At 32.9% G+C, this 19,780-nt stretch overlaps 1 protein-coding gene across 1 annotated transcript in view; it reads right to left on the reverse strand.

Moving 5' to 3' along the window:
• The window catches only part of LOC105326366 (U3 small nucleolar RNA-associated protein 15 homolog), a 34,516-nt gene that overhangs the window by 13,323 nt on the left and 1,413 nt on the right, over positions 1-19,780 (reverse strand). Inside the window, exons 2-6 of the mRNA XM_011426361.4 lie at positions 18,117-18,209; positions 14,018-14,202; positions 13,447-13,570; positions 7,543-7,597; positions 7,298-7,423 (exon numbers count right to left, since the gene is read on the reverse strand). Of these exons, the coding sequence (XP_011424663.3) occupies positions 7,298-7,423; positions 7,543-7,597; positions 13,447-13,570; positions 14,018-14,202; positions 18,117-18,209 (583 nt within the window). The remainder of the gene's footprint in view (positions 1-7,297; positions 7,424-7,542; positions 7,598-13,446; positions 13,571-14,017; positions 14,203-18,116; positions 18,210-19,780) is intronic.

Here is a 19,780-nt window from a genome sequence, read left to right on the forward strand (position 1 = left end):
TTCCAGGAGAAACAATACTATCACCGGCATAAAAGAAGGCAGCTCTCAGCTTTATTTTTCTCTGGGATAAATAATAGAGCAATAACTTCAAATTAGTTATTAAGACTGATGGGGTCTAAGACAAAGTCATGAAGTTTGTTTGCACTTGTTCTTTGAAACAGGCAGATAAAAAAGAAACCACAGCAGCGTCGCTGTTACCCGGAATTTGAAAAAAGAACCAAAGATTATTTAGTATCAGTAATCTTTTTTATAATTGTCTCATTAATCAAAAAAAAAATTAATTAAACATAAACAAACAATTGACTTCGATGATTTCCACTACAAAACACTGATGATGTTTTGAGTTTCAAAATAAAACTTTTTGTAATATAACCTGCACCTTCAGTTCGTGCTTTATCAACATCTGTTACAAACACCAAAGACAAAACATAATTTTATATGTCTTTACATTTATTGACATGTTTTTAATTGCGTGTGCATTTGCATCTTTGTCTTTTACACAGGGAATTCGTAAATTCTGCAAGATGAATTTGGGCATCGGTCATTTCAGCATTAATGACAGAAAAAGTAGAAGAAAAGTAAACCATCTATTATTTAATACAATCAGTACTACAGTACTTGCAAACTCCAATGACATAAATTATCTTTTTATTATAGGTAATATTAAAGATTACATATTTTGAATCAACTAATACTTTTAGACATTGTATAAGAAAAATATCACGAAATTAGTTTGACATACAGTACATTAATATACACATATTTAAATGATTAAAGATAACCACGTTGCAGAATACTGTTTTTTCTGTTGCTAACAATTCCCGGAAACTCAACGCACCGATAAGAAAAGGAAGCATTAATGTTGCAGTGAAGTGTTTCGTGGTATGGTTATACTACAAATATAAATTAAAGCAACTGTTGCTGAACAGCGGCGATAAAGAGGCTCCCACTCCTAAATCAAAACCTACTTGGCTTCTGATGATCACCTATTCTCAATTTCTGATGTCGTACTCGAAAATCTACTCTAAGAACGTGAAGCGATCTATGGAAAATGGCATCTCTTCATCTATTAAAACATCGTTTAGAAAGTGATATAATAGAAAAATGTAAAGGGCTTCTTTTATTTTCAAGAGGTAGAAACTTGGCTGGAACCAATGGCCAGATCTGACAAGCATACTAGATTTGTAATAGTACTTTAGCTACATTAAGGCTTGTTACCAGGAATGCAGACTTTTCTCTTTTTTATAAGCATTTCGTGTAAAATTTCAGTTGGCATGACGTCATAAAATCAATTTTATTGAAGTGGTAAGGTTGAGTATATTTTTACTTAACAAGATTTGATTGTTGAGCTTCAACAAACAAAACAAATAGAAACATAAAATTAGTTCCTCACTCGAGTGTGACCTCGCATTCCAAGCGCAAAAATCATCAAAGGTCAAAATATACAAATGTTCTGAAAATATTCCGAAACAAAACATTTCAATTAAGAATTCATCAAAAGACCAAACTACATAAACGCGTCTTTCTGAAGCTTGTTTTTGAATTATACCTCTGAAAAAAATGCATTAATCTTAATATGGGAATTTTAAGGGATAGTTATATTACATGTAACATGTTTGAAGTTTTCAACTTCATTGATCTCCGACACTCTTGTAACTCATCAAGTCGATCTACATGTACATTATGAAAAAAATAACGTATCCATTTCAAATTATCTTTAAGAATGAGACGTCTTCACTTCAATAACCTTTTGGTCGTGGATATATAACAGGGTACAGAACTAAACTATTAATCATTCTAAAAAATACGCTTTGTTTGAAGTAATTTCAAAAGCATTAGTTTTTCTATTATAAAATTCATAACACTGCTCGTACATGTAAATCTTACGATACGTAGAGTAAAATTTGTAGAATTATTGATATACAAAGTATAAATCATACACGTTCATATAAATTTACCGGTATATGATGGAATTTATAAGATGTAGCCAAATTTATATAGCTTCTACCATTGATTGATGAATCATACCATGCAATAAAAAAGTTAGCTTGAAACATTCAACAGTGCAAAGCGCTTCATCGAAAATATTTTTCAATTAACATTTTAATGAAAGTAATTATCAAGTGACAACACTCTCGTGACATTAGCTGTAGTCTGAGATGCTTCGGCAAGTAGATTTTCCCGATTTGAGAAATAACTCTACATCAACACGACAGAGTGAAGAGGTCGAATTCTCGCCAGCGAGAGTTAGACGTGAGTTGGACGTGATTAAAACGCCAAATTTTGTTTCTTGATTAATTACTTAAACATGTGCAAAAGTCTGCAGGAGAACTTTTCAAATATGATTGTTTTCAAATTAATTCTAGCAGACATGGGGCGCTCAGAATGAGGAGAAGTCGAAATAACAAATAAATTTAGCCGAAATATGTCAATGGGTATTCCAGTGAACTGCAAACGACGGTCAGATTTCAAAATGAGATTTGTTAATATATTTATGCAGAAGAACTAAAGGAATATCTCAAAATACAAAAGCTCTTATTTCACAAAGAAAGGTTCGGCTTTTGTATAGTCATATGGGTAAAAAAATGTAGAAAAATGTGCAAAAACCACAATTGGTTGCCTAAATAAACGAGAATTTCATTGCATATTTGTTTTCTTATCACACATGCTGGAATTAAAATAAAGTTTTGTAAGTCTTTGTGCAGTGCAAGTCATTAAAACAACGCTTTGTATTATTGAGCATGGAAAATCTTGAAGCTTATGATAAAGACCAAAGTTAATATTAAGCAGGTCGTGATTAAGAATGCACAAATTCATCGAATCTTGATGCGGTGTATGCAAATCGGTCAAAATATCCGTAGAAGTGTTTACACTCATTTTAAAATCATCATGAAATAACTCGTTTACTTCTTACAACGTAGAAACTTGTGAACTATAACGCTTCCCTTAATGTTGTACAGGATCCAGTATATTACTTTGTGTATATTTTACGAGCAATTCGCTTATAACTCCCCCCTAATTTGATGTTTGATGAATGTCACGCAAATAAAAATCTTTATAGAAGTGTAATTCTGCAAATGAACATATGGCTTAAATAAATGTATATCTATCATCCGGCATTTCTTTATACTCACGTGTACTGCCCGTTACTTCATTGGTACGAATAATGTCATAAATTTAAACATGATACATATCGTTTTGATACAAAGTAATAAAGAATTAAAAGTAGATTTCTCTAAGATAAAATTTGTACCCTTTTTTACTTGGCTTGCTGTGAAATGTGAGACCTTGACTTATTAATGTTCATAATTTAACTTACACCAAACTTCAAGCGTCCCGAAATTAATGACTAATGTATACAAAAAATCGTTTCTCTAATTATACAATAATTTCTCATTTCTTGCGTTCCATTGATAGAATAGTCATTTGTAATACAAACTAGCACATACATGTAAAATAATAACCAGTAAAACTCTAATAACTTGTTCCCTCCCCATTAATTTTTTTTTCAAATTTCAAAAATTAAGTTAACACATAATCAAAGGAAAATAAACAAGCAAATAAAGACGAATATTCCAGACTATTAATTGTGTTTAAAATTCACTTGTTTACAAATTTCAATTATTATTACTGTAAGTACATAAATAGTGAAAGAAAATATTAATGGGTGATTTTTCATACTTAACTGAAAGATGAATGGTAGTTATTTTGAAGTTCAAGATTTATACGGATATCTAACAACAAATATGTCATCAAAATGCTTTATTTGATATTCTATACAATACTATAATTTGAAAATATGAAAAAATAACCATGTCTCCATAAATTGATCATGTGACCGAGGACAACATTACAACCTCAGGGGAAAACATTCCATGCCCCTACCATCACCAATTTTCCTCAGGTCAATACTCAGCCTCAATTCTGAGCTCTGACCTCAAATTTATGCAGTTTTATTTGAAGAAATTGAGTTGAGGACCGAGTTGAGTAAATTGCATGAAAATTTTGGTGACGGTGTGGCCTGTCCTGTTACTTTTGGTTGATACAACTTCACTCAGAAAATGCATTGTATCAACGTCTCGTAATGACACGTGACAGATGTCTGCATCTTCAGCATAACAATTGTTTTAATTAGGCCGAAACCAGACGCATCCCCTCGCGCCCTCACAATATGGCGCACCACAGTATCATCGACCCCTGATAATGGAGGCCACTAGAGGTTACTGCGTGTATAAATTACAAACAGATCGCAGGGTAAAAGACGCTCACAAGGAATCAAAGAATGTTTGACATGTTCATGTATTTTATTGTACAAGTAGTTCCACATTGGCAACACTTACCACGGATTCTAAGCTTTAGAACCCGTGGCGGGCCAGGCCGGGAGGTGATATACTGAAGTCGTCTCTTGATTCCGGGCAGCTGGGGAGGTACAGCTTTAGAATTGCCATGATGTCTCTTTTATTAACGCATGTTCTAAGTCAAAGCATATACTTTCTTACTAGCATTATCCACCCAGTGTGATCCACATCGACAAGTTCAGTACCTAGCCTTAGTTACTTTTTCGGCATTCGAGTACCATTTTGGTTTTGGTCACTTTGCAGATTTTCAAAAATCTGGCAATGACAGGTTATAAGCATTTATCAAATAGTTAAATATATTTTGATCAGTTCAGATTTTCATCAACTGGCACAATCTTGAAATTACAATTAGCGGTCCCTCTAAAAACTTATACCAAGATTTTACCTTTAACGATTCTGCACCAAAAATCAAAACTGAAGCAAACAATGACGTCATCCATTTTTGTTAAACTTAAAGCCATATTTTAAAAACCTTTTTTTTTTTTTAACCTTTGGTCAGAATATTTCTTATCATAGAATTCCATGACACAATGTATAAGAATACTAATTCTGAAAAACTAGTAACTTAGGATTGCAAAATCATTTAACTTTCTTTAATACGAAATATTGATTTTCATATCATAGTCAATAATTTTATACAAATATAACTAATTTGATATTTTCTCAATTTTTTTCCCATAAAATTTGTTCTTTTTTCATATGTCCGATTGACATGGCGACGTTATCCAATCACGTAACCCATACACATCCTTTTATATTTCTTAAGCCATTTGTAATGCAACCTATCAAGGGCACGCCGAAATAATCTTAAGATTAACGCATTTCTGATAAACATAACCGGGCAAAGACACGGAACACGGTCCAAGGTATAAAAATCCTATAAAACAATGCGCCTAACTCAACTCCATGGGCGTTCAGATATGACCGATTAAAACAGCACAAAAACTTATACAAATAACATTATAAATCACACATGTTTTAATATCAAACTTCAAAATCCCGAGATATCGAATAAATGTTTTTCTACAGCCTAACGGCGCAGTCACCGATAAACCCAAAACAAAATCGGGCTCGGAATTTTATTGAAACGATGAAACGGTTAATGCTACTATTAAGTAAGATGAGCGAAGATAAGACTTTCATACAAATCATAGTAGTATCGTGAGGCGAGAAACAGTGATTGCAATAAAATCAATATTAATCACCAATAACTTGAATCCCTATCTATCCGAAGCCTTCATTCTCCGCTGGGCGGGGATTCAATTCCAACCAGTGTTATCAATATTTTGCATTTATTTTTGACTGCGTTAAATTTACAAAGAAGACAAAAATTATGATAATATCAATTAAACGGATATAAATTCTAATAAAACTCCATTAGATAACTCAAATTTCAACATAACAGATAAGTAATTTTTCAAGCAGAAAAAAATCTTATCATATATGATATCATCGTTTTCGAAATTCCTCTAATCAGATGTGACTGGCTTTTCTCAACTTCAAATCATACCACTGAGAAAAAAGCATGTTTTACTGTTCGAAGACTGTAAAATACATCAGCTGTTTAAATTCATTGGTTTACAGGTTTTTAAAATACAATTTCCAACAAATTATAACTTTGTAGGAATCCTTTTTATAAAAACACCTCTCTCTCTCTCTCTCTCTCTCTCTCTCTCTCTCTCTCTCTCTCTCTCTCTCTCTGTAAATATACCAACGAATGGAAGAAATCAAATTGATAAGATCACAAAAATATGATTTTTTTCCAAAGATTCTGTCCTTCCGTGGAGACAGGGCCATTAGTGACACAGAGGTCCCCACTGATTCAGGAGGTGTCCCAGAACCCAAATTGGCATCAACTCGACAGTAGTCCCGCAGTCAATGAGCCGTAAAATTGTTGAGCCGTAACCACGACAGGAGACGGTCACATTCTCATCCAATTTATCCGAAAAGAAAACATTTTGCTGAATTTGAGGAAACCTTATATCAGAGATTATCAGGGAGATTAAAAGTGCAGAACAAAGTGGATGATGAATGATGATATTGATGCAGGAAACATCTACCACATGAGCGGCTTGTTTCTGGATAACGGTAAACCCAGTCTGTCTTCAAGTTTACTATTCCTAGCTTATAAACCGGAACCTCAGCATTCAACGTAGAATTTTGGTTTGTTTTTAAATCCCATTTTAATAAAATTTGGTTTACAAATGCGTCCATGCGTAAGATTTGAGTTTTTTTTAGACAAAACAGTAAATCATACCCACAATCAAAACTTACGTTAAGGGCATGAAATTATTTTCTTTTCGTTTTAGAAAAAACTCGGAACTATAAAGAATAAATATTATCAAATCTATAAATTATATCTTTAAATTCATTTTAGCAGATGTCCGTAATAGAGAATGAATATTTTTTTCATAAAAAACCAAACAAACAAAAACGATATTATAATATACATTGTATACTAGTGTCCTTCCTGACATATTTTATATTATGACTACTGCAAATTATATATATATATATATATATATATATATATATATATATATATATATATATATATATATATATATATATATATATATATATATATATATATATATATATATATAACTTTTTGCAAACACCAAGGGTATAGACTAATTGTTTAGGTAAATTAAATATCTAATGTTATTGTATCCAAGGACTCAATGTTTGCCTCACTGATATTAAGCACATGCACTTGTAATGAACGTTTTACATTCAATCTATCAAATAGGTAATTTTTTTATTTAAAATTTCCCAAACATGATATTTAATGAACTTAGACTCTGATGTTGTTCATGCAACATATAAACTGAAAGTAAAGGTGTTTTTTTTAGCAGAAACTAATGGTTTTCGTGTTCTTTCGATGCCCATTTTAATAAAATTTGGTTTACTCTTTCAGTAAAATGACGGGTTTGTACCTGCAGACAGACAGATTCCGCCATTCGGGAACATCAGGACACTCTCCACCGGGTGGCCATGTTGAAACGTCATCACGGAGTCATTTATCCGGGTATCGAACAGCTTTACAGTGTGGTCATAGGAGCCTAAGTTAAAAAATATGCGAAAAAAGATTCAAATCCCCAATTTTAATGAACGCTCTGCTGTTTTTAATTATTTCCTACATGTAGGCGAGTTAATAAAAGTAGTTAATACGCTATATTACCTGTCAAAATAAGGTCTGTGCTGGAGGCACTAGCAATGCCACAACGGACATAGTCCTGCAGGAAAAATAAATAATACTCACAAATACAAATACATAATATCTAGTAAGTAAAAAAAAAGAAAAGAAAAAATGAGCAGGCTCAATTACATATATAATATTATTAGTCCAACATTACTTGATATGTTACACGTAATGAATGGCCGGGTTAGCATGAAATACACAAAAAATTTAGTTCAAATTATGTTAAATGTTTTACTGGTATCGGCACTATAAATTATGCTGTTAAGAGAATAAAGAATTGTCACTGAAATTTCCTAGTAATATGCACGTTGCATCGTCTAAACTATGTACGAAGTTTTATGAAATTCTGTGCAGCTTTTAAAAAGGAACTGTTCAATACTATATACTGTATACAAGGTATTTTACGCCCCGTGTTATTTTCGTCCCTTTTCACTTGCAAACGGTATCGCCCCGCCTGAATTCAACAAGGCAAAAGTTGTATTTAAAGATAGATGTTTTGGAACATTGGAATTTACCCTGTCTTAAATTCGTCCACTGACAACGAGGGCGAAAGGGGCGAAAATGAAACGGCGCAAATATTTCCCTGTATACAGTATCGATTAATGACTAAATTTCTTAGTTCACAAAGGGAAATATCTAAGAAAAATTAAGGAGTCGGATCATCCTGCTTATAAGAATGTCTTCACATGTTAATATTATGTTTCGCGGTTATGAACTTATAGACAGTGGTTTAAGATTTGCGCCGACAATTTCGTTTCTTAATATTACTCTTATTGCTGTACCTGCCGTGTCACGTTTCCTACAGTTCGGTTCAACGTGACTGTGCATTCACCTCCGTGTGACATAATTGATCAGTTTTAATTTCAACGCATTTATTTTTTATTTTGCTCACAATGAGTGAGAACTTTGCGACAAACAATGTCACGATATATGTCATTAAGTACTGTTCTATGGTCTTCATTTCTTCATATACGATACTGTACCAAGGTCCATCCATTATATATTTATTTTTATTCAGCGAAAGAACAATGACACAAACCAGAACAAAATTCACAGTACGGGGTGTACAACATCATCAATAGAGCCTCATTCATTAAATAAGAACCGTCCCAAGCTATCAACTCTAAAAGGGCGTGTCATTTTATTCATTCATGCATTAAAATTATCAAATTCGTGGTGGATTTTCTATAATTCATTGTATATAACGAGGCAGCTGACATATGCTATGGGATATCATCCTTAAACATATGGTAAAGTGGTATAAAATATATTCCATCTTGAAAGATGCGAACTAATTGCGAACCTAAATACCAATTCTAATACGAGAAACAACATTGTGGAGCTTGCTTGATGAACGAGAGAGAGTGCCCGGCATTGGGGACAAATATGCGCGCTATGGCAATTCTCGGTCTTCGTAAATACATTATCTTGCTACATAAAAATAATGAAAAAGTGCTTGAGTGACTCCTATATCGTTTTGGATTGGACAAAGTTCGTAGAAATGGCAGTATCACTTCTTGTAATTAGATTACCAGTTATGATCGCAAAAACAATACTAGTATCCAAACAAAATCGGGTAAATACCTACAATGTATATCTGAACTAGTCCCACATAGAATCTTTTGGTCCTGTGACCAACATGAAAAGGAAATGACCCTGTGCTCCATGTAAAAAATATTTAAAAACATTTCTCACTGAATTGATTTTCATTACTTGTAATATTCGTTGATCTTTGTTAATTGTTTCGTTTAATAAAAAAAAATACTGATCAATTTGTTTTAAACCGCGCTAATTGCGAAATAAGAAATCGTGAGGTCAAGGTCATGGGAAGGTCACAGTCACAGAAAAGTGTATATATTATACTTCTTTGAACGTGAATTTATGTATTAAGTATGATACAAATTTCTTGGCCAAATTTCTTTAAAACTGGACAAAATTGAAAGAAAATAAGCTTGATAAAAGAACAGAAAAATGTGAGGCATATATGACAATAAATACATAAACATGTTTAAAAATAAAAAAAATAAAGATAAAGGAGCTCTGAAGGAGAGGTGTGAGAAATACTGAAAAATTGTTTATTTGTGTTATAGTATAAATGTATATCATTTTATGACGCGGAATTTCGTCATATACATATTTATCCCTATTTAGAAAACACCAGTTTCCATAGAAACAGTTGATAAATATCAGCACTAAATACGTCAACATTTTACAGAATGATTTTAAAACGTACATGTCTTTATATGGCATCGTCTTAAACAAAAACTTTGACGCTATCTTTCTAAAATATCTGTTTTCATAATGATTCATTCTAATTGTCAAGAAATAAGAATTATCAATTAGCCGATCGCAATGGCCAGGCTATAGGTGCGATGAACGGTACTGGATGTTGACTAAACAACCGATGATATCGTTCATCGCAGAAAAATTTAGTCTATATGTATGGAGTGAGAACTGACATCACTTTGTCCGTATGTCTGTGAGAGGAATTTCTTGCAATGTATATGCAATACGTCGAGTTAAGCAACATTGTAGACACTAAGTCATACATTTCCTTCATAACATTTTTAATCATTTTTTCTAAATTTACGTATTTTAAACCATTCTTTTTAAAAATTATATGGTTTGCGGTCTATAACGCAATTACTTCTTGTAAACTACCTGAGATTGTCTTAACAACTGACAAGACAAATCATTAAACAGCTACAAGCTAGTGGCGTTAACGTTAAACGTTAAATTAACTTTGCTGCTTAAAGATGGCTTAAAATTGAAAATGATCACCCTCTCTCTCTCTCTCTCTCTCTCTCTCTCTCTCTCTCTCTCTCTCTCTCTCTGGTATATTTTTAAAAGTAAAAGTGTTATTTGACATATAGATGGTTACGCAGTTTGTAATTTTTGAGAAACAATCGCGCCGCATTCGTCCTGGAGTACGAGAACTTTGCAGTTGTGTGCACCGTCTGACCGCACTCGTAGTGAACACACGGCAAAATAAGTGCACACTTTATGCAGGCAATAAAGAAATCATAAAAACCAGACCCACAGCTTCGCAATTGTTTGGATATCTTCTTTATATCGAACAGCAATTTATAAATAGATAAATTGATAAATATAATTGGTAGGGGATAGCAATATTCTCCATGGGGTAGAGAGAGTGTCAGTGTACAGTCATCAAGTGCTTTGTCTTGTTTGTACGACATCTGATTACCTTACCAACAACAAAACGGACGTTCTACAACAAACTTACTCTAATGTCCGGCCAAAAAATGATCTACAGTCAACGAAACTCCTAAGAAGCATGGATTGTTGGTTCCCCCTCATCAATCAACAAACATCTGTTATCGGCGAATTCTAGTCACCGTTTCACTTTCGTTATCTCGAAGCCATCACCATCAATTGGAAAACGGTTACTAGATTAGTAGTTAACAAGCTCTTATACCACGATAAGCCGATCAGAAATGATATGACGATTACAGAAACCTTCCATGAGGACTTTATGCCATGACAAACAATTCAAAGGTGACGAAGACAGATCTACACACGCTTTATATTTCCAAAACACAGTTCAGGTTATGAGAGAGAGAGAGAGAGAGAGAGTGTCTTAACAGTGTACATATATTTTATTTACTTTGGCCATAATAGATAAGCACCAGTTACAACCGAATACTACGAATAGGACGGCATACTCTTTGCATGTTACTTTTTTTCCATTTTGAATCAATCCCATGTGTAGAAGTCACCCACTGAGATCAAAATTAAAAAAGAGGCGTATGGACGATGTTGGCCATTGGGTTTTTTGTGATTCAATGTTTTGATAGTCCTTAGCTATCATGCTTGGTTATAACGGTGAGACATCCCGTCGTAAAGTCAGGGTTTACACGTGTTTTGATATGAAGAGGTCAAGCCTCTCCATCCCGTAGTCTTGTTCCAAATGATCTTAGATTTTACGTCTCTTTGTGAGATTTTTTTATATCTTGGAGAATCCACGCAGCGTGTTTAATACAAGTACAAAGGTACAAAAATTGTAAACATAAACCTTGTACTTAGCACTTCTACGGAATTTTTTACTGTTTGAACTTTCACTATTCATTTTGGAACTGCATTTGCTAGGGGTTTTTTTCTCTGAGATGATGCAAAAAATCAAGAGACGGTTTTTAAACATCTCTGGAAATCTACGTCCACATAACTCATTAAAGTTTCAGATGGAAAAGAAGTTAAAATGTCAAGTCGAGATTCAGAAGAAAATAAAATTATGTCTCCTTACAAAAAATATATATCGTGTAAAAACGATAAACCTGCGAATCAAAAATAGAGAAAAATGAAACAAGGTGCTTCAAGCGGCCACATCCCCTGATAAAACTACTCTCCAAAAGCTTTCTCCGTTTTATAACACTTAAGAAAAATAATAGGTGGAATATCTGAATATTTCTGGTTTATTGCATCATGTAAATTGATTTTATATACTCAACATGAGGCGAGCGCTGACTTTTATATTCTTGTCTTGACGCTTTTAACTGACAGCCGAAGTGGAAGTGGGAACTGGGGGATATCACAACCAATATTTCTAATTTGATTGGAAGCGCCAATTTGACCTTGACTGACCTTTATGCATTTTTATAAAATTTGAAACCATAAAATTTGCCACAAAAAATCTGGAATTGAATTCATCGCAGCATCTTGCGCCGCGGTTGAAGAGATCGAGTTAGCTTTTTTGTTGCATTAATGGTCGAGAGGAAGTCGCTTGAATTAAGTCGAATCAACAACTTAATGTGCTGCTGAATTTCTGATATACTGACACGTTTGTTCCTAATACTTCCTGTGCTTGAGAAAAACAGAGATGGAGAAAAAAAAAATGATTTTAATCGTAATCGTAAAAGTTGAAAAGTTCAAGATGCATTTTGATCAGACAGTTGGAGATTTTTTAAAGTTTTATTCATTTTTTTTGGTTTAGGAAAAAAAATATGCTGTAAAATAAAACTGCTTCAACGATACATCTTTATGGGTTGGTTGCAAAATAAATATATTAAAAAATGAATTTTCATTATCATTGGTATTTATTATCAGTGTCATTATAATGAAAATGAAATGGAAACTTGTCTAGTCAATATTCCGGATTTAATGAAATTATCAATTTAGTCGTGAAATGTTCAAGGGGGATTTTTGCAATAAAGGGAAGAATTTTTTTTAACAAACTTAAAAAAAACTGAAACATGATGAAATCTTGCCTATAATGTCTGCGCCTGGAGAAACGCGTGGCTTAAATATCATTTAATATAGTTTGGTATCCTGTAACAGAATTTGGGTTTGACTGGAAAATGGTATTCATTAAGTCTTCATATCATATAGAAATCGTGATATCAATAATGAAAATAAAAGCCAGACTTATAGTGCGTCCATTATTACAAATGGAGGAACATAGATGAGCATATTGGAATTCTTAAAGACTGAGCTTTAGTTTCTCTATACATTCTGATGTGGATATTGTGGACATTTCCACGTCAAATGTCCTTAATAAATAATTTATTCAACGTTGTGCTTTGATCAATTAAATCTAATATAAACAATCATTTCTCTCCAGTCCTTTCACTAACATGCATAAAGTGAATCAGATATACCACTGAAATAAATATAAACTCCATGATATACATTTTTCATCTTTATTTATAAGAAATGCTTACAAGCTATGTGAATCCAACAGAAAAGAAACTTCATGGAGATTAGAACAAATAAAAGAAGTTGTCAAGCATTTAAGACAGGAATTTCTGGTGAAAGATAAAAGAATTCAAACTTGTACAAGTTCTCATCCTGCAGTAAAGACTTAATTAACTAGTTCTCGTACTTACTTGGTGCTCTCTGTATGATAAATTAACTAGTTCTCGTACTTACCTGGTGCTCTCTGTATGATAAAAGCTGACTTTCACTTGGAATGTCCCACACCGACACACTGTTGTCATCAGAACCAGAGAAAATTCGAGTTTTGTCAGTCAAAAACTTCGTAACATGGACAGCTCTGCAATAAATGGCAGCTTTTATTCGGTGTGTCCTTTATTTGAAGTTCAGAAAGCCATAATGACTTTTGATCTAACAACCTGTACTTAATTACATGTATAGTTCACTGTTAGTTAGCAAAGTGGAGTGTTTTTATTTAATTTCAACCCCTTGCCATGCAAAACCAAGAGGCCCAGGGACCACATGGCTCACCTGAGCTTAAACAAATAAATTATTAGTGTTATGCTTACAAACGTATATACAAAAAGATGAGCTTTTTTCATGTAAGTATCAAATTACTACATGAGGATGCATTTATATAAATATGATAAATCATGGTTTTGCTGATCGCCAGGAGAAAATTTCTAAGATTTGTTTTTCAATATATTCCTATATTGAGCCCAATCTATTTGACTTCTTTATATACACATTGTTCATTAAACTGAAACCACTCTCTTGATCTGCTCACCCACTGTGACCTTTAAACAGCCTCAGTAATGATTTACTGTCAACATCAAAAAGTCGGACAGACCCCTCATCTCCCCCAGCAACCAACAGTTTACCATCGCTACGGAAACTGCCAGAGTATGCCACCTCTTTGAACCGACTAATGGTTTTGTGAATCTGCAGGGAGGTAGGGCTGTAAACTTGTACCTGTGAAAAGAGAACATAAAAAATACTATGTTTAAGTCCCCACATTTGTTTTCCCCCTCATCTGTTCTCATCTAAACATATTGTATGATTACACAAACATGAATGTACATGTATGCCAATAGTTTCATGTACAAAGGTTAACTTATTCTGATTTATTACAAAACAAAATCAAAATGAGAAAAAATAGGTCAAGGCTTCTACATGAAAACAGATCAGTTGAAGTATTTTTCAGTCTGGAAAAGTTTTTATCAAAACAAAGAACAATTATACTCTACAGATTCTTTTTTCTTTGTGTTTCTATCAGTACATCGCTTTGTTTTGTGTCCCCTTGCAATATCAAAAGTGGTATATGTTTCATTCACCAATACTCAAATGTTGTACCGGTAAGTAATAACTCAAATTACACAAAAATGATACACAAACATCCATTTTTATAGTTCCCTACGTATCAGTTTAACATGAAAATCACCCGTCTTGTTAAAAAGAATTAATTAAAAGAACCATATAACCAGCTAGCAATGTAATCAATCCCTGCATAACTTTTCTCAAAAAGGAAAAAAATCTTACAGGTTTTGCCTGAAATCAGTTATGTTTTACAGGGGACACCAACATGATTTACCAGATATTTAACACTGACTACTCTTGACTTGAAAAATACATAATAAATACATGTAAAGGTATAAATACAAGTATAAGTACTCTTTTCCTGCTAGTCTCTTGAAATCTTTTAATATACAGTCCATGTCTAAATAAGGATTATCTTTCCTTATATGGACAGTCCATGTCTAAATAAGGATTATCTTTCCTTATATGGACAGCCAATGTCTAAATAAGGATTATCTTTCCTTATACAGCCAATACATTATACATGCAGCATATCATATAATAATGTAAACCAAGTTTTATCTGCATGCAAGAAATTTACACAAGGTTTGCAAGAGCCTGGTCATCATGACTATTTCTCTCCATGAACCAATACTTGACCTATGGATGTTATTGCAACAATACTGTGGATTAGTCTTTTGTTGCGAAAATCAGTTGTCATGAATCAGTATATCAGACCCAAGTAAATTGTGAAATTAAATCTATGCGAATAAAAAATGTTTTACAGTACTTAGATCATCATAATATGATAGAGAAAACAATTGTTCACATCTAGCTTAAATTCTATTTGTTTTAGTAAGAGAAAAATATCTAAAGTAGAATATAATGCACCAGACAGTACTATGGCCTTAATGTTTAATCCTCTTTCACCTGGCAACAGTTGCACGCAAGCTCTGAAAGCAGTCCTGGATGACTGGACCTAAATCTACCAACCAAATTGACAATATTAACTAGAAATGTCCTAATGGGACTAAAACCCCCGCAAGGCTAATTTCAAAAGGGACAAATAATTGAATTGAATAATAAAGGTTTGGAACACATACAAATTAAAAAAATCTAGAATTGTAAAAAAAAAAATAGTTAACAAAGAAAAATTAAAATCAAAATTGTCAGAATTTCACTGTAAATACATATGTATAACAGTAATACATTAACAAATTTATGTATCTTCTGATATTTTTATTTTATTTAATTGTTTTAAAGAAAAACCAACAAAATGACAATAACCCCTCCCTTTGCAGTAAATGGAAATACTGGTAGCCAAGCAATGCTCTTCTGTTGATAAAACTTTGAATATCTTTCTAATAAGAGTCTTGACAGATGCAATTAGTTGTTTCAAAATTTCCTCACTTTCTCCTATGGTACAATGGAACTCCATATCAGAAAAATGATCCTATAGGACTATGATTTTTTTTTATGAGCTTGTTAAATTTAATAAACTCCCAAAACATTAGCATAATTACCATTCTATGTCAAAATATGTAAAAAAGAAAATTTAATATTACAAACAATTTTAAAATTGCCTAAACACTACAATCATATCAGTAATTTTGAATTTCATTTAAATCAATGCCCTATAGGGTCACTTCATCAATTTACTTGACTAATAAATTTAAACAACTTCTAAAAATAGTTAACTTCTTTATTAATAATGATATTATTTATTTACTTATAATGATAGAAACTTTTGGTTTACATGAAACAATTTTAAAATAGCCCCAAAACCACCGCCCATTTTAAAGATTATCAATTTTCCCTTAACACATGCTCCATCTAAACCATGGCTCAGATAATGGCCCCCTTGGGACAAATGAATTCAGCAACATTTGTCTTTGATGTTCTTATTAGCTCCTAAGAATTTATCATTGACAAACAAAAATTTTGCATTGTCAGTTGATAGAATACTTAAAAAAAATAAATTAAGTTAAGACATAAAGACAAAAAAACTTCCATCTGGAGATAATAAAAATATATTTTAGAGAGAAATGAAAACTGTCATAAAATCATTAAATCTTGTCTGATCTTAAAATAAGATTGCAGGTGCACATCTTCAGATGATGATCAACATACGTACAAATTTTCAGACTGTTCCATGCAGTAGTAAAAAATTCTATAGGGGGACAAAGCTGTGTCTACAGACAGACGGACAGAGTGAAACCAATATACCCCCCCCCCCTAAACTTTCTTTGCGGGGGTATAATGATTCACACATTTAATCAAAATGTCAGACTGTTTATGACAATAACTCATATACAGTAGGTGTGTTAAGAATTTGATCACAATTATTATTAAATGTATTACCACAAGTGTCTGTAGTTCTTTAAAATTGTGCAGGATCTTGTATATCAAATTCGTAATTCATTTCTTTTTTCATTTTTACATTTTCAATTTTAACCTATACTGTAAATGTATTATATTTGGCATGAACGATATTGTACGATATTTAGCAGAAATTAGTTTTTTAACATGTTGACATAGATTCGAATAAGTGTATTCCTGAATGTGACCACTTACACATATGCATGACACTTGGCGAAGTACTTGATTTTCAATTTTACAGATCTCAAATATATTTATTTTCTTTTTCTCTTTGTTGAAATTGTTGAAGAAATAAAAAGCAAGTGAACTTGCAACAAGTGAAAAGCTGTCAATGTGACAGCAAACCGGGTTTTCATTTATGTGAACTGTATCCATAATCCATGTCAACCCGTATCCAGTGAAATGGAGTATCCTATATGCAATGTTTTGCCCGAAAATGACTAAGTCCAAAAGCCTGGGGTTTTTTTCCATGAATTATCAGAAATCAAAATCCTAGCAATATGCACACCTCTAATATATGTACAATTGATTTGCAAAAGAACAACTTCTTATCTTGAAAACTGTAGGAGGAGTTATCTGTACAATGAGGGTACCCTTTTGGCAGCCGCCCGCCCGCCTGCCCGCCATTTTCACCATTTTAAATAACCGGATTTTTCCGTTGGAAAACCCGGTTAAAAATTCATTATACATATTAGCAAAAGCAGCTAAATGGCAAAAGGACAGGCAAAAATTATGAGCTCTAGCTACCATCAAGATTGAGGTGAGAAGAACACTCATTGTATGGTAATACACTGGAGCGTAAAAATAAACAAAAAAAGAAACCACAAAACTCTATTTTGTATTCAATATCTTTTTTCATTTCTTGCATCCCTTTGGTAAACGATGATATAGATATTATCTCTCAGTTTATCATATTGATATTTATCTGAATGCATTTAATTTATATTCTGCACTATTCTGCGATAGCAAAAATTGGCCTTCTAAAAGCGAAACCAGATACAAGTAAGCCATGTTGAGAGTATGACAATATTCATCATAATAGTTAAACTGTACACTGATTGATCTGAAAATTCTGGAATTCCAAACTTTGATAAAAAGAAAAACATCAGAAGAATAAAAAGAGAAATTGTAAGGCATATTTTATGTGCTCATTTTGTAAGCCTTACGCAAAAATCTTAAGGGTTGGTAGCTCTAAAAATATATAATCTTACCCTTGTGGAATTGGTCACAGCAAAATAATGTGGCGCAGTGGGACAGAAATCAATGTCTGTTATAGCACCATACTCTTTCTTTGTCACAGGAACCTTCAAATAAAATATGTAAAAATTAAACTTCGTATAACTTATATTTGCAAAATTAATCCGCGAACTTACTGAAATATTCTTTGTTCCTACGGAAATTGCAACAACAGTCTGAACATTATTTCTTTGTAAATTTTTTCTTTGCCTTTGAAAATTATCATTCATGTTACACAGAAGGTTTGGTAAGATATATACATGTACCTCTAAAAAAATTATCAACACATTGATATGGTAATCATAGGGGGAAATATCCAATCCATATACAGATACAGCTCAGGTATAACAATGACCAATGTCTCATTGGGGGAGGGGGTGGATGGGGGGGGGGGGGCAACTACCAAGCCCTTTACCCTTAATTTATACCAGTATTCTAAAACCAAATCCAATCATAAAATCATTTTATATGATTAATTCTTAGCTCTCTCTCTCTCTCTCTCTGATTGGTTGAAATCCAATGTTCTGGAAACAAAGTTATATTTACCTGCACTAGACCTAAGAGGTGAATATAACATTTGATTTTTTCTACATTTCACTATTAAAATATCAGGAATTTTCAGAATGCTATTGGTTATCAATATTACTTTGGTTTAATGAAGTTTAATGTTATATGATTCAAACTAAGTATAGCTAGGTGATGAGGTTTTCTACTCAATTTGATACATACGTCTGTATCAATCCCTGGGTCATATAATAAAACAATAATTGCTGTTTTTACAATTAACATCTCTGATGTATGTACAAATGATCTGCAAAACAACAATTTCCTAACTTTAAAACTGTAGGAGGAGTTATCTATACAATAGGGGTACCCTATATGCAATATAATGTGAAAAAATGAGTAAGTTCAACAGGTGGTGTTTTTTGCATTAATCACCAAAAATCAAAATCCAAGTAATATGCACATCTCTCTGATATATGTAGAACTGATCTGCAAAACAACAACTTCCTAACTTCAAAACTGTAGGAGGAGTTATCCATACAATAGGTATCCTTTTGGCAGCCGCCTACCCATCTGCTAGCCAAGCCCCCCAATTTCACAATTTCAATAACTGGACTTTTCCTTTGGAAAACCCAGTTAACAAGAGATGTTTGTAAAACACTTATGCCCCCTCCTTTTGATGAGTAGTTGCTGAGAAAAATGTGACTGAAATTTTTGTTATGGATAGACAGACAGAAGGATGGACAGTAGGCCAGACAGACACACAAGGGTAAAACAGTATACTGGTACCCTCTTTTCCTTTGGAGTGGGGGTATAATTAATATTCACAAATATCAGTGGAAATGCAGAAATAATTTAAATAATTCATTTGAATTATAATAGAGCTGCAAAATTGAAGTGGGCAAGACAAGAATATTAAAATTTCAATGGAAACAAGCATCATAAGTGAACGCTGAATTTTAAAACATGAATTAGGAAGGACTGTCCCATAATTAAGTGAAAGCGTCAGTACAAATATCGAGCCAATCCGAATTTCTGCCGAGATTAATACTGAGCGCAGGGAGAGGCAGGCTAGTCCACCTCCCAAAGCGAGGCAGTTTGATGGTAACACTGATAAAAATAGAAGTTGAATCAG

The sequence above is a fragment of the Magallana gigas genome, chromosome 6, assembly GCF_963853765.1.
Source record: "Magallana gigas chromosome 6, xbMagGiga1.1, whole genome shotgun sequence".
Lineage (NCBI taxonomy): Eukaryota > Metazoa > Mollusca > Bivalvia > Ostreida > Ostreidae > Magallana > Magallana gigas.